General features: G+C 43.1%; 1 protein-coding gene across 1 annotated transcript in view; it reads right to left on the bottom strand.

The window, feature by feature from the left end:
- The window catches only part of LOC309546331 (cohesin subunit SA-2-like), a 124,601-nt gene that overhangs the window by 16,731 nt on the left and 90,665 nt on the right, over window positions 1-17,205 (bottom strand). The window contains exons 29-30 of the mRNA XM_082245944.1: window positions 13,792-13,917; window positions 3,066-3,256 (exon numbers count right to left, since the gene is read on the bottom strand). Of these exons, the coding sequence (XP_082102070.1) occupies window positions 3,066-3,256; window positions 13,792-13,917 (317 nt within the window). The remainder of the gene's footprint in view (window positions 1-3,065; window positions 3,257-13,791; window positions 13,918-17,205) is intronic.

Genomic DNA, 17,205 nt, shown 5'->3' with positions numbered 1-17,205 from the left:
CCGCCGATCCCCGCTGAGTAGGCGGATTACAGCTCCATCTCCACTCTCTGTGCAGAGACGGAGGTGTCAGATCCCCGCTCTCCTCTATGGGGGAATCGTATGAGAACGGACCGCCTGTCCGTTCTCATTCCGATCCGATCTGCCAGACGGATGGAAGATAGGATTTCCATCCGCCCGGATTTGACGGACAGGATCGGATGTCAGCGGACATGTCTCCGCTGACATCCGATGCCCCACCTGAAAAACTGACAAGCGGATCTGAACGGTCCGCATGCATGAAAGGGGCCTTATGAACATTCCTGTAAACACACAAAAGCAACTAGCGTTTACATAAAATACTTGTTAATAAACTTCTGTGAGATTCTATTTTAAAGCAGTTTTTTTAACCTGCAAGGCAAAGGTATAATGTGCTAGTATGCATCGCATACTAGCACATCATGTGAAACGTACCTTAGAACTAAGCCCTTCCAGCAGCGAGCTGTCACCTCTGACAGGGCTTCCAACTTCAATCGTCCTCCTTCCGGGTTCACGGACTCCGGCTGTGAGTGGCTAGAGCTGCGATGATGTCACTTCTGTGCATGCATGTGGGAGCCGCTGATTATGACACAGGTGGCCGTTCCTTCAGAGCGCATGAGCCGGTGATGTCACCGTCTGCATGTACAGTAAATATCTCCTAAACAGTGCACATTTAAGAAGATGTTTACAGTACCTATAAGTAGGCCTTATTATAGGCTTACTTATAGGTAAAAGTCCTGTATAAGAGTTTATTTCCACTTTAAAGGAATTTACCTTGATTTTGTTTGTTTTTATTTATTCCTGACCATAATAAATAAACTAAAAATATTGCATATGCAGTAATGCAAATTAATATTTTTAAGTCAGTCATTAGGCTCCTTTCTCCGTTCCCCCCCCCCCCCCCCTGTGTCTTTTTTAGTAAAGAGCCAACACCTTACAAACTCAATAGCTCAAGTGTACATACAGTATACAAGTGAATGGATCAAAGGAGTGATTTATCCAACAACTCGGTCCAAGGTTTCAATCAGACAAAGCAAGCCAAAAGCCAGTGTTTAGCTTTACAACTGTCCAGGAAGCTTGTGGTGTGTGCCAGTACCTGTGCTTGTTTAGTTTCTTTTTGTTTGAAATCCTTTTAAATCATAGATGCAGGTTAAGTAGAGTGGCTAGACTTCTTTTTAGGTTGTCATGACACCCAGCCCCAATCATAAAATTGTCAAATGCCAGGAGACAAATGGCTACAGAAGCTCTGACATTCCACAGAGCCCCACCACCAAAAGTCAAGAATCCCCCAACCTCTGTAACATCTGGAGCAAGACCACAAGATGGCTGAAGTCAGCTGCCGGTGACTGCTGAATGCTGAGACCTGGGGAGGCAGAAACAAAGGGTTGCTGTGGCTGCTCAGAGAGATGCAGGATCTGTAGAGTTTTGTCCTCCCCTCTGCTGCCAACTGCTGAGACGAGCAGTGAGGACAGACAAGCCTCTCTGCTGCTGCACAAGAGGGGTGCCACAGCTGCAGGAGAGGTGCAAGGGCCACATGAAATGGCCTGGTGAGCCAGATTCAGCCCGTGGGCCTTGTGTTTGATGAAGATGGATGGATTGTATCTGTAATATTAATAAAGTTGGACCACAGGCAAACTTCAATCTCCAGGCAAGGAAATTGTGTAATTATTTACTCCTTAACCACTTCCGGACAAGAAGACATTCCCCCTTAATGACCAGGCCATTTTCTGCTGGTCAAACTGCGTTATTTTCACAAACAATTGCGCGGTCATGCGATGCTGTACTGAAATAAAATTGATGTCCTTTTATTCCCACAAATAGAGCTTTCTTTTGGTGGTATTTGATCATCTGTGTGACTTTTTTTTTTTTGTGCTATAAACAAAAAATTAAAATTCTGAAATAAAAAAATTAAAAATCAGTCTTTCATCATTTTAGGCCAATTTTTATTCTGCTACATATTTTTGGTTAAAAAAATCCTAATAAGCGTATATTGATTGGTTTGTGCAAAAGTTATCGCGTCTACAAACTAGGGGAAAGATTTATGTAATTTTTATTTATTTATTTATTTTTTACTAGTAATAGCGGCGATCAGCGATTTTTAGCGGGACAGTGACATTGCGGAGGACAGATCGGACCCCTGACATTTTTGGGGGGACCAGTGACATTACACAGTAATCAGTGCTAAAAATATGCACTGTTACTGCAATAATGACACTGGCAGGGAAGGGGTTAACCCAGGGCCAATCAAAGGGTTAAATGTGAGCCTAGGGGGTCTTCTAAATGTGGGGGGGTGGGCTTGTGAAATCAACACAAAAACCTGTGTTCCTAAATTCCGCATTGATTCCTGAGAGAACAACGGTCTGCTGTGTTTACAACAGCAGACCGCCGTTCTCTCCTCATCGGGAGAGATTGCGGGTGCCAAGCAGCAATCGCTGCTGCCGGCTTCATGGATCGGCTTTCCCGCTGGCAAGTGGGCTCACGTGTGCGCCCCCAGGATCGCTCTCGCGAACTGCCGTACAGGTAGGGTGATTTGCAGGAACCTGCCGTCCTGCTGCCGTATATAGGCGGCGGCTGGTTGGCAAGTGGTTAATATTTAACTGTATATTTTTATACAACTAGCATAATTACCTGCATCTTTCTCGATATAATCCCTTGTACAGTAGCACAGATGTGAAGCGTTGAACTCTGATCTTTCACCCGTCACACAAAATATGACAGTAAGACTTAATGGAAATGACCTCAGCAGCTCAACAACAAGGTGGGAGCTCAGCTGGATTCATGTGAAATCGAATAACAAGAGTGCCAAGCATTCATCTTAAGAGTCCATAATTCTTTATTGTCGATGATACTTTGATAGCAGTAAAAGAAACTGTAGCCAACGTTTTTGGGATAAAAAAAACATCCCCCTCCATCAGGGCCTTAATTACATAGAAATAATGTGAACTGCATTCTATTTAGGAAACTCCCGAAGGGGAGTCTCTGTCAAGAGCAGAAACTGAGCTGTCTCAATGGACATGTAGTAAGTAAATAAAACTGAAATATATTCATACCATAACTTGATTTTCTTTTTAACTGTTGGGATGTGCCCGAAATCAAATGGTCTCTAGACAAGGCACTGCCTGTTAGAGAACTTTCTTCATCATGGTTATCTAACAGAGAACTACTGTAAACAACCAGTGGATTCCATTCAGATCCTTTATGCAGCATTTGCCCATTAGCAAACCTCTGTAGGTATCCATACCTGTTAAGGAGAAAGCTTGTGTGAGCACAAAATATAATGACAAATATGTATATTACATGTCTGTCAATAAAGTGTTTATACCTCACAAACAACATACCCATCCTTAACATATATACAATACATACCTTTAAACCTGAGAGAATTAGCTGGCTCTTTATTATGACTTTTCCCTAAAGCCCCTTTTCATCTAGTCTTTCCAATGCCATTTCACTCAAGTCTTTCCATGCTATTTCTTTTAGGTCCTGTCCATGCCTACACCGTAAGGCTTTCCCATGCTATTTCCCTCAAGTCTTTCCATGCTATTTCTTGTAGGTCCTATCCATGCCTACTTATTAAGGCTTCCCCATGCTATTTCCCTCAAGTCTTTCCATGCTATTTCTTGTAGGTCCTATCCATGCCTACTTCTTAAGGCTTCCCCATGCTATTTCCCTCAAGTCTTTCCATGCTATTTCTTGTAGGTCCTATCCATGCCTACTTCTTAAGGCTTTCCCATGCTATTTCCCTCAAGTCTTTCCATGCTATTTCTTGTAGGTCCTGTTCATGCCTACTTCTTAAGGCTTTCCTATGCTATTTCCCTCAGGTCTTTCCATGCTATTTCTTTTAGGTCCTGTCCATGCCTACTTCTTAAGGCTTTCCTATGCTATTTCCCTCAAGTCTTTCCATGCTATTTCTTGTAGGTCCTGTTCATGCCTACTTCTTAAGGCTTTCCTATGCTATTTCCCTCAGGTCTTTCCATGCTATTTCTTTTAGGTCCTGTCCATGCCTACTTCTTAAGGCTTTCCCATGCTATTTCCCTCAAGTCTTTCCATGCTATTTCTTGTAGGTCCTGTCCATGCCTACTTCTTAAAGCTTTCCTATGCTATTTCCCTCAAGTCTTTCCATGCTATTTCTTTTAGGTCCTGTCCATGTCTACTTCTTAAGGCTTTCCTATGCTATTTCCCTCAAGTCTTTCCATGCTATTTCTTGTAGGTCCTATCCATGCCTACTTCTTAAGGCTTTCCTATGCTATTTCCCTCAAGTCTTTCCATGCTATTTCTTGTAGGTCCTGTCCATGTCTACTTCTTAAGGCTTTCCTATGCTATTTCCCTCAAGTCTTTCCATGCTATTTCTTGTAGGTCCTATCCATGCCTACTTCTTAAGGCTTTCCCATGCTATTTCCCTCAAGTCTTTCCATGCTATTTCTTGTAGGTCCTGTCCATGCCTACTTCTTAAGGCTTTCCTATGCTATTTCCCTCAAGTCTTTCCATGCTATTTCTTTTAGGTCCTGTCCATGTCTACTTCTTAAGGCTTTCCCATGGTATTTCCCTCAAGTCTTTCCATGCTATTGCTTTTAGGTCCTGTCCATGTCTACTTCTTAAGGCTTTCCCATGTTATTTCCCTCAAGTCTTTCCATGCTATTTCTTTTAGGTCCTGTCAATGCCTACTTCTTGAGGCTTTACCATTCTATTTCCGGTGCTGTGAGTGGCCGGAGCTGCGATGAGGTTACTCCCGCGCATGCGCGCGGGAGTTTCACTTTCCGGCGAGATCCGGCAAGGAGCTCTGAAGGTCCAACAGACCTTCAGAGAGCATGCGCCGCAGACGCTGCAGGTTTAGGAGATATTAATCGTACCTACAGGTAAGCCTTATTATAGGCTTACCTGTAGGTAAAAGTCAAATAGCAGAGTATACTACCGCTTTAACTGTTTAACTAACTGTTTAATTTACATTGTCCCTTCTATGTATGTGGATGATGGCACTGTAATTATTTTACTTTAAAAAAAATGCAAGTACCTTTTTCCTAATCGATATACAGCTGTCACATGGCCCAGCTCTTTCCCAACCTGCCTGCAGGGAAACATAAGCAGGAGGAGCTTCTAGTCCTCTGCTGCTGGTCACATGTTCAAAAAAGGAATACAAAGTATTATCGATAAACAGTTTTAAATCATACAAATATATATATATATGAAATCAAATCTTTAATATTTTTTGGCAATAACATGACGTAGGCAGGTTTCTGCCAGTCACAGGCTGTGTCACACCCCTCCAGCCCATGTCTTAGAACAGTGGTTCTTAACCTTGTTGGAGGTACTGAACCCCACCAGTTTCATATACGCATTCACCGAACCCTTCTTAATTGAAAAAATAAAATATGATTTTTTTCAAATTCAAAACATAGGTATATATTTAGGTATATATTTATACATAGGTGCACAAAATGAACAAGGGGGGTTGGGAGGGCATACCATGGGGTGTCAGGAGAGAACACACTGAGGGGGGAGGTGTTGGGAGGGCATACTATGGGGTATCAGGAGGGCACACACTGGGGGGGCTGGGAAGACATACCATGGGGTGTCAGGAGGGAACACACTGGGGGGAGGTGTTGGGAGGGCATTCCATGGGGTATCAGGAGGACATACACTGGGGGGGGGGGGTTGGGAGGGCATACCATGGGGTGTCAGGAGGGCACACACTGGGGGGGTTGGGAGGACATAGCATGGGGTGTCAAGAGGGAACACACTTTGGAGAGGTGTTTGGAGGGCATACCATGGGGTGTTAGGAGGGCACACATTGGGGGGAGGTGTTGGGAGAGCATTCCATGGGGTATCAGGAGGGCACACACCAGGGGGTATTCACAATGCTTTATTGAGCTAAATGAAAAGGACATGCATTTCCATCTGTCAGCTAACAGCACCTCTATGCTAAGCTGCAGTAACTCAGCAGATGTAGCATAGAGGTCCTTGTAAACGAATCCACCATGTACAGCTAGCTGAGCCTACCTCCAGGAACATTCACTCGGCTCCCTCTGCTCACACTTCCCTCTTCCAGGCGGGCGCGATCTCCGTGGTCAGGTACATCCCCATCCCGCCCACTCACGCAGCAAGCAGCCTGCAGGAGATAGGCTGGAAACCTGCTGGGGGAGGTACAGGGGGCGGAGTGTCAAGTGTCTATGTGTAATGGCTGTGAGTTGTCCCGACTGCAGCTCTGATTTCCCGGGGTGCGCTCGGCCTCACAATCAGTAATATTTTCTCGGGGGGAGCAATTGCCCCTTTGTCCCCCCCGCCGAACCCCGGAGAGTGACTCACCGAACCCCTGGGGTTCAATCGAACCCAGGTTAAGAACCACTGTCTTAGAATAAGAGGGAGATAAAGCCATCATTACTCTACACATAATATCCCATCCCCATTGTGTTTAGCTGATTAGTGGGCATGGAGGAGGAGGGAGGGAGTGGGCTGTCATTTACACCCACATGTGTGACTCTATAGTCCCATAGGCTGCTCACATCTGGTAGGGAGGAAATGCCCAGCATAGAAACTCACTGAAAACTGAGCATGTGCAGAGTTGCCACCACAGCTGCAAAATCCCTAGCTGATCCTCTAACCCCATCCTCTCTCATCCTTCGATTTGGGCCACTCTTTGCGAATCCAAGCGCATTCAACATCATCCAATGGGTGCGCCCTCGCCGTCGCCTCTTATACCCCTACTGGGCAACCCGGACTTCCCTCCGCGTTGCACGAACGATAGGGTGCGCGGTCTTGCTCAGGTTGGAAGGACCCACCTTCTCAATGTCTGGCAGCGAGGAGCTATGCCCACCCCCGCAGAGATTGCTGCCTGGCCCGGTACTTCCCTTGACCCTCTCAGTATCTATCAGCTGCGACACTTTCTCCTCTCCATACGGAAGCTAGGATATGCCCCGCGCTCCCTTACCCCGTTTGAAACCATGTGTAATAACGGCGACCCTGCCCAGGCATGCCCTCTCCTTCTTTTACTCTCTCCTCTTGGAAGCGTCCGAGGGGCAACATTTGTCCTTCTTACGCCAATGGGAACGGGAACTTGACATTCCATTTACGCCTGTACAGACAGAAAAGATCTTGATGCTGGCGCATAAGTCCTCTTTGGACTGCAAATACCAAGAGGTCGGGTATAAAATCCTCACTCGGTGGTAGAGGGTCCCTGCGGTGCTTCATAAAATGGATGCTGATCACCCTGACAGGTGTTGGCGATGTGGCTCGGAGGGGGGGGCAATGCTCCATATTTTCTGGGCTTGTCCCTCTCTGCGAAACTTCTGGAATGAAGTCGCCTTGGTCATTAAACAACTCACGATGGTCGATGTGGGAGATGACCCTGCGCTGTGCCTACTCCACCTCACGAGGAGCCCACTGCATTAGTATAAAAAGTCCCTGACAATCCGGGTCCTTAATGCTGCCAAAGCCTGTATCCTGGCTATGTAGAGACAGACCCAACCGCCATTGCGAGAGCTTTGGTTTTCTAAAATCACTGAGATCCACTGGATGGAGTTGACTGCCACCCATGAGAAATACGGAATAGCAGACATGGAACCGGTGGATGCCATGGCTGTACTTCACTGGCACTGATGCTTACCAGCAGGGGGCTACATGATCTATACTGCCACGATGAGTATGATGCCTGTACCTTGGCCTGCCCGGGGCTCCTGGCCCTTGCCCTTCCTACCTATAATTACCTTTCCCCACCTGAACTTACTTTTTCTTCTTTCTCCCCTCCCCTCCTTGCTCTCGCTGTCTTTTCTGTCACCCTGACCCTCGGATCACCTATACTGAGACTACTTAGCACACTTACTTTCCTGTATGCCAGACTCGTCCTTCTCAGGACGCGCAGATGGGAGCTACCGGCTACATTGGTTATACCTGCCATGCCGTATTTCTGTTATGTTACGATTGAGCTGTGTGCTTCCACCTTATTGTTATGTTTCATTATCCATCTATAGTACCTTAACTTCTGTTGCAGCTCCTACATTTACGGACTCTATAAATGACACACTGATTGTTATATGCTTTCTCATATTTGACTGTATGACGTTTTTATGTTTTATTGTGCCGATGCTGTGAATGGGTACTTTGTTTTTTCTTCAATAAAGAAATTTAAAAAAAAAATCCCTAGCTGAATTGGGGACATAAACAGAAGGAGAACAGCAGGATCAACCAGTTTTTTTTGCAGAATACAGAAAAAAATCTCATGGGGAGGTATGAACAGCATGTAATATAACATTTATTGATAGTTTTTTTTTTTTTATGATGTGGGTTTGGTGACACTTTATAGAGTAACTACTGTTGAGAAAAAAAACAAACCCTTCTGGGTGACCAATGTACATTTCAGGGATTGATTTAAACAAACTTTGTAGCAGTTTCCTACCTGCTTCTGCTTTGAAGAAATGGTTATTTGTTTTATTATGTCAATATTCAGAGTGAATCTGAATTGGAGTGTCTTTTTTATTATTAATCAGCTGATGCACTTGCAGTGTTTTAATGAGGAAAGTTGCAGGGTCTGCACCCCTGCAGAAGTGATTAACCCTTTGGGAGTATCCTACCAAAAATTACATTTTTGTTGCAGAGGATGCCTAAAATCTGACTTGTATCTTAGTGCAAACTTCTGGGAAAATCAGTGGGCCAATCACACAAGCAGGTAAATTACATTTATGGGGATGTACTGTACATCAGCTGTGTATAGAAGGCTTCCAGGTTGTCATATTGCATTGAATTTTCCAGAAAATTACAGTGGCTGCAGACTGAAAAGGAAAGGAAATTTTTAATAACATCAAATTACAGTATGTCTTGAGCGGCAATTGCTAATTTTTCCCCCACTTAAGTGGAGTTACCCTTTAAGGACTTCTTATGCTATTTCCCTCAAGTCTTTCTCATGCCTTTTTCATTTAGTCTTGTCCATGCCTTTTACCTAAAAGATTTTCCATGCCATTTCCCTCATGTTTTTACAATGCCATTTACCTCAAATATTTCCCTGCCGTTTCCCTTAAGTTTTTCCTAAGTTATTTCCTTTTAGTCTTTTGCATACCATTTTCCTTTAGTCTTTCCCATGCCATTTCCCTGAAGCCTTTTCAATGCTCTTTTCTTTTAGATCTCATGCACGCAGCTGTAGTAGAGTCATACAGCATGCAGTGCCTGCCTACTAACATTCCCGGGATCCACTGCTGCCACATACAGCTGCCTATTGAGATACATTAGGGGAGGTGGCTGTACGTACTTGAGTGCCGGGGGCTGTATAAAGCACCTGCCTGTGCACTGACATGTGCCCAAAATGCACAGTGCGGCTGCTTTACGTAGCCCCCTGTGGAAGACCAGGTACAGCTGCCTCTTTTAATGGACAGCTGCAGTGGGTCCCAGGAATGTCTATAGGCAAAGATCTGCACAGTGGATGGCTCTAGTACAGCTATATGCATGAAGCCTTAGTCTTTTCTATACCATTTTTCTTAAGTCCTTTGCATGCAATTTCCACTTTTGCAGTACATTGGGATAACACATACCTGTCCCACAGCATGACAAAAAATATATATATATATATATATATACAGTATATATAAAATTGCAGCTTATCTTTTTTCGATGCTCTTTTCTGCTAATTCCATTAATGTAAAATCCTACGTTTTTTTCTTAGGGACGCTGGGGAGCTGTGCTTGCCATAATTAACCCTCTCTGTACTCTGCTGGCAGATATCATCTGATCAGTTTTAAACTAGATTTGAACACAACCTGTCCTGTTAAACATTTAGAAACATTGAATGTTGACAACAATTGGATTCAGCCAGTTCCAGACTTTCTATTGGGGCAGATCACAGTGGGGTTGATTTACTAAAGGCAAATAGGCACTTTGCAAAATGCAGTTGCTCCAGAGCTTAGTAAATGAGGTAAAACTTCACTTTGCAAACAATACCCAATCACATGCAAGGAAAGAAAAATCATTTTTGCTTACATATGATTGGAAGATGGAAGTCAGCAGAGCTCTCCCTCATTTACTAAGCTCTGGAGCAAATGCACTTTGCAAAATGCACAGTCTATTTGCCTTTAGTAAATGAACCCCAGTTATTTAAATTTATTTTATGTATAATGTGTAAATGGGAATGCATACCAAACATATAGCGGTGTTTTCTCAAATTTGACTGCAAAAGTGGAAATACACTTCAAGTCCTTCAAATGCCATTTCCCTCAATTCCTTCCTATGCAGTGTCCTTCAGTTTTATGCAAGCAGATAAATTATCATGTTAAAGGGTAGGTACATTACTAACCCAGCATTGAAATAAGAAAGACAGTACAGTTAAATAAAAAATAATCCTCCACTTTCCCTAGTTAATGTATAACTAGATGCCCACACTTAAAATGTAAAGCATTACACCTATCCCCATCAATGCATAGCACAAAGTACACATGTTCATGTAGAAATTTGGTAATGGCAATCAGCAGCACGCAGGATGTCGGATTGAATCTGTGCAGATGTCTTCCACAGGGAGAAGATATTTTATAGTAATACAAGTAATTACAAAATGACACAGATGAGTCATGCATATATGTTCCTATCCAGTGAAAGCGAAGCATTAGTCACTCTAAATGTACTACGAAAAAAAAATACAGCCTCATCAAAACCAGCTAAACAGCTAATATAATTCCTGTGTCACTTTTTTGATGTATGACACTTAGTTGGACTTAATAGAGCCGTGAAATGTCCTTATTTCTTAAGAAGAATTGTAGTCTGGATTGACATTTCTACTATCAGTAGAGGAGTTACTGAAAACCTACAGAAGCACCTGTGAAATTTCTGCATTTTTCATTAGAATGCATATGAAATAGTGGAACCTGTGGGACTAAAATAAAATAGTAGAGGCTTGGATTTTTTTTACCCATCAATGCCAGGCTAACCTGCATATATGTAAGCCTTCTGGCAACTGCCTTTCATTTCTGTCCAGAGACAATAATGAATTAAATAAAATGGGACCCGTAACATCAGAAAACTGTTCTTAATATACCAAGTACATAAAGACTCCAGCAATAGTCTTGACAGAAGGAAACAGTTTAAGAAACCATCTAATAAAGCTATTTTCAAACCTTTTAAGCAAGGCATATCCAAAGTCCGGCCCGCGGGCCAAATGCGGCCCCTGGGCTGCTTTAAAATGGCCCCACAGGTAATTTGGAAAAATACATTGGCATCATTCATGACTTTTTTTGCTGCCATCATTAATCATCATCGGTGGAATCATATAGTGCTTATATATGGTTAACCCTTGTGTGACTGATTAGAGAGCAAGCATGCTGCGGATTGAGATGAATACATTGTAAAATCTCAGTTAACGTCAGTTGGTCTAAATAAGTTATCAATATATTTGAACACAACATGTATACTTGGTGTTATGTTCCTGTTCATATTTTTTTTTTTTTACTTAAAAGTTGACAGACAACCTTTATTACCAATAATATGTAATGTACTTTACAATGTTCCTGACATATATTTCAGCTTCCTGGATTTTTTTTTCCATCTGGCCTTCAGATATGAAAGGCAGAGCGATTTAACATCCGTTTAGATTTGTCATCCATGTGATGAAAGGAAAAGTATGCCGTTTATAAACTTTGCATAAAATAGTTTGTTTGTATTTAATTTGAATGGTCCAAAGAATGTCAGGTAAAATGGTCGGCCCTCACGCATGTTCACTTCATCAAATCTGGCCCTCTTTGAAAAATGTTTGGACACCCCTGTTTTAAGCCAACCATACACAGTGCAAATTTCTTTCCTGCAACCACGGGTTGCAGGAAGGAAGTTCACTCAATTCCCCCATCAACACAGACAGTGTTGATGCAGGAATCCCACCTGCTGAGCTTACTTATTACTAACTAACTACTAACAGCTATAGCAGACACTAGCGAAAATTGTAAGTAAAATCCAGCAGGCTGGTTGTACTCAAGTTGATCGATCGATCAACATAGTACATTCAGCCTGCTCGTACATGGTTCAAATCCCATCCGTTTCTGCTGAACCAGCCAAAATTCAAGCTGTGTATGGCCTGCCTTAGGCTTATTTGTGTATCTGTATGTAATTCCTGTACCTAAGGTAGAACTAAAGGCAAAAATGTTTTTTTTTTTTTTTTTTCATTTTGAATAGAGCAAGTGAAGGTTATAAACCTAGTCAGTTTTTTTTCCCAATCTGTGCCCTATTGGTGGGATTTCTCTTCACTTCCCTTGTCCCAAAGCCAAAACAGGAAGTGAGAGAAATTCCCTCCAAAGTGAGGGAATCCCTGGTTGTCACCAGGGTCAAAAGAACCAGTGTCCCCATTGAAACATTCCTCTCTATTACTGTTGTGGGGACAACCCATAATTTGGGATTTTCTTTCACTTTCAGTGATAACAGTAAACATGACAAATAGAGAGAGTGGATCTTCGTAACGGGGGCACAGACAGCAAAAAAAAAAAACTGAGAAGCATTCTAATCCCTCTCCACTCTATCCAAAAAAAAAAAAAGTTTTGCCTTTATTTATACTTTAATTACATTCATGTAAACATATATTTCTAGGAAAACTATATCTAACATGAGACGTGTGGAGCAAAATATGATTCTTTGTACAATATTTTTCTTGATGATATGTAAACCTGGTATTTCAGAAATATTACCATTCTGTCCTGTTGTTGTTATCCATAAAGTTCATTTAAGCCAATAGGATTCTTATGAATTATAAAACAAAGACAGCGTATAAGCACACTTGTTAAACTGAAATAAACTTGAAAAAAACAGAGTATTTGCTACAGAGTACTTAGAAATACCAAGGCTGAGAGACATGGTGTGGGAAGTAAACACTTGCCAACACTCTGTCCCATATATCTGTTCACCCATAATAGGCAGCCAGGCTCATGATTTGTTGACCTTCTGTACGTCACTGTGAACAGCAACACTGATCTTTGTACTGCTTTACCAAAAGAGATGATGCCAAAACTAAAATGTATGCTTTCACTATCTGACCTGAATGCAAAGAGACTGGGGGTTATTTAGGCAAATTGGCTGTTCACTGCATAAATGCAGTACAAACGCATATGCAAAAAAAAAAATGAATGTATTCCAATGACCTTAGTTTATAACACTGCAGTGTGTTCATGTCTGTTTTAAAAAAAAAGTAGAGCATGCTGCATCATTCTTGCCCTGGAATGCACTGCAAATGTACATAAATGCGTGCAAACACACCACAAACATGCATAAATGCACACAAATGCAGAAATAAATAAAAAGTTACTTTTAAAAAAAAACGCTAAAAATTCACTTTAAATGCATGTAAACACACATGCAAAAATGCACAGTAAATGCAGAGATTGTGGTGTAAAGGTGCCCTATACACCACAATCTGTGCAGTAGGCCTGTTCTTAGCATCAGCAGATGGAATGATGCAGGTTTTCCCTGTATAGCTTAAGCCACATGTTTTTTTCCATCATCAGTAGAAATAAAGACATCTCATATTAGCTTATTTAGATATTTGTACAATATTCTAAGCTAGGTTAAGCCTAGAAAAATGTTCTTTGGAAAAAAGTGACTCTAGCAGAGGGGTGCTGCTTTAGGCTGCGAAAGTTGTCTATAGTAGACTCCCGTGACAGTACTCGAGCCATGCACAAAAAACTGCAAGCTTTATCACATTCAGTACTGAAGCTCTGAATTCCTACTGTGCCAAGAAAGATATAGTAAACTCTAGTTTTTGAAGATCATGGAAATTCCATATGTTATTTTCACAATACTTTCCAGTATGCAGAAAAACCAGCTTACACCAGCCTCTTGTCAGCTCGAAGGAGTTTATTGGAGAATTCACTGATGAGGACAAGGAACGGCAAATTAGGAGGTGGTAGACCATCTTCTTTTGCTGGCTCTTTGAAAGCAAATTCAATTCCTTGCCTTACGAAATAGGAAAATAAGGATGAAAGTTAAGATTAAAATATTTCACAGTACTGAAAGAATTCACAAAAGTACATAGAAGTGTGGGCAAAAAAGTTACGCTTAACAAAGAAAATACATTTGTAACAAAGCAGGCATGTCTAGTATTTAGTATACAGTTTTAGTTGCTAATGCCAAATTGTCTCATATTTTACCAAAATTCACAGACTGACACACTTATGCCATTGATACCTAAAGGTTTAATAGGGAATTTTAGTGAAACGTGTGTGTGTGTGTTTATATAATGCCTGACTCCAGACATTTTTTTTTCCAATATAGAGATACAGTATAATTTCTGTAAATTTTTCTGTCTGAAATCTTCTAAGTGTTCCGCACACTATCCAAACATATTGGATAACATTGGTATTAGCATCAAGAAATGGCTGTCATATATCAGATGTAAAATGACCATATTGAGCAATGACTAGTGCAAAAGTGCAAATCCTATAGCAACCAATCAGCTTTAAATTCATAATAGTCAGATCAGGTGAAAAGGAATAATTGCTATGGGCCTTTTTAAATATAACCATTTTGTATGCATATTTTCTTCCTATACAAAGTATGTTTTCTGAAGAGCTGGGATTACTATTCCAATTCAGAAAAAAAATGGGATTTTTGAGTTACCGCATAATCCACTTCTCTGATGTTCATTAGCGGACACAGCTCCTGATTTTCATAACCATTGGGTTATACTGCCCCCTACAGGAGTAGGACACTAGGCAGAAAAAGAATCTGGCCACGCCTATGAGCAGTCCCAGGGAGTATACTCCCTCTCTCTGCTATAGCTACTCAGTGTTGTTACAAGCAGTGTCAGAAGAATTACAACTCCACAGAGGGGTGGGTGCTGTTTCCGTCAATGAACATCAGAGAAATGGATTTTAGGGTAAGTCAAAAATCCCATTTTCTCTTTCGTTCATTGACGGACACAGCTCCTGATCTTCATAACCATTGGGACATCCCAAAGCAGTGTTAAACATGAGGGGTATGAACAGCAAAAAAATTCCCAAGGTTAAACAGTAGCCAACCAGGCAACAGGAGCTCAACCAAAACAACTGGAGCCCACCTGAAAAAAACAATAAACGCTCAAAGAGGATCAGGTCCTCTAAATAGCAGCCTGCAAAACCATGCGGCCAAAAGAAGCATCCGTAGATTCCAACATATCTACTTTATAGAACTTTGTGAAAGTGTGCACCGACAACCAAGTTGCTGCCTTGCAAACCTGTGTCACTGACGCCTAATGACGGAAGACCCAAGAGGCACTAAGCGCCCGAGGAGAGTGCGGGAAAGGAGGAACCTGACCCCTGATGGAATAGGCCTGAATAGCCATCTGTCAGATCCATCTGGAAATGATCACAGAGGAAGGAGACAACCAACCCTTTACTAGGCCCATCCGTGAGCACAAATAGTGAGTCTGACTTTCTAAAAGACTCCGTAGCTGCCAGGTACACCCTTATTGCCCGGACCACATCCAAGGCATGCAAGGCAATTTCCTTTGGATATTTTGGCCTGGGACACAGGGAAGGCAACACAATGTCTTCATTAAAATGGAAATCAGAGACAACCTTTGGGAGGAACGACGAACAGTGGCGAAGAACCACCTTATCTCTGTGAATCACCAAGTAAGGGGAACAACAGGATAACGCCGCCAGTTCTGACACCCTGCGCACAGAGGAGATAGCCACCAAAAAAGCCACCTTCTGAGACAGCATAAGCAAGGGAATCTCCCGCAGATTCTCAAAGGGGGGGCATCTGGAGGACTGAAGCACCACATTGAGGTCCCAAGGCGGCAACGGAGACCGCACTGGAAGAACCAAATGTCTAACACCCTGAAAAAAGGTACGCACCAGGGAGTGTGTGGCCAAGGGTCACTGGAAGAAGACCGCCAAAGCCGACACCTGGCCCTTGATGGTACTCAAGGCCAATTTCTGTTCAACCCCCCGTTGAAGGAAGTCAAAATCCGAGCCACTGAGAAGGAGCGAGGATGAACCTCAAGAGACTCACACCACGCAATGCACGTCTTCCACGTACGATGGTAGATCTTCCTAGTAGATTTCCTAGCTTTGAACAGCGTTGGAATTACCGGCTCAGATAAATCTCTATCCATCGACACCTGGCGTTCAACAGCCAGGCCTTCAAAAGCAAGCGACTGTAAAGCAGGATGGAAGATTGGTCCTTGGGAAAGCAGATTTACCCTGAGAGGAAGCTTCCAAGGAACATCGGGGACCAGCTGCACCAGATCAGCGTACCAAGCCCGGCATGGCCAATCCAGAGCTATTAAGCTGACCGGAATCCCTTCTGCCTTGATCCTGCGTAGAAGTCTTGGCAGAAGCTTGAGAGGAGGGAAGGCACAAATCAGATGATACTGACTCCACGGGGCCACCAGCGTGTCTGTGGCATCCGCCAGAGGCTCCCGTGACCGAGCCACAAATCTCTGCACCTTTCTGTTGAGCCGAGACGCCAACAGATCCACCTTGGGGATGCTCAACCAGAGAAACAACTGATAAAACACCTATGGATGAAGGGACCACTCCCCTTTGTCCTACGCCTGCTGACTGAGGTAATCCACCTGCCAGTTTTCCACTCTGGGAATGTGTACTGCGGAGAGGGCTAGAACAAACCGTTCTTCCCACCTTAGAATGCCGGCTACCTCCAGAGCCGCCAGGATGCTTTTTGTGCCCCCTTGGTGACTGACATAAATCACCACTGTGTCATTGTCCAATTGAATGCACACTGGACATCCCTGAGTTCCAAGACATTGATCGGTAATCTGGACTCTTCCAGTGTCCAGATCCCCTGAGCAGAATTTTTGCCGAGAATGCCTAGCCAGCCAGACAGGCTGGCATCCGTGGTGACCACTGTCCAATACAAGGGAAGGAAGGATTTGCCCAGCCGAAGCACCAGAGAATGAAGCCACCGTATCAGGGACTCCTTCGTTCCCCCGCTCAGCCAGATCGGATTGTCCAGAGAGTGCGGAATCTTATTCCATTTGGCAAAAATCTCCTTTTGCAGGGACCTCGTATGGAACTGTGCAAACGGAACCGCCTTGAAGGTAGACACCATCAGGCCCAGCACCCGCATGCAAGTCCGGAGGGATGACCATCTGCTGGACAGCAGGAGATGAATTGCGGCCTGCAATTTCTGGAGTTTGTCCAGAGGAAAGAGCACTCTGGCTAAGGCCAAGTCCACAGTCAGACCCAGATAGTACAGCTTTGTGGACATAACTAGAGCAGACTTCTGAAAATTCAGAAT

This window comes from Pelophylax lessonae (genome assembly GCF_965119305.1).
Source record: "Pelophylax lessonae genome assembly, chromosome: 2".
Lineage (NCBI taxonomy): Eukaryota > Metazoa > Chordata > Amphibia > Anura > Ranidae > Pelophylax > Pelophylax lessonae.
The sequence above is the reverse complement of the archived record's forward strand: the minus strand, read 5'-3'. Positions and strand labels throughout refer to the sequence as shown.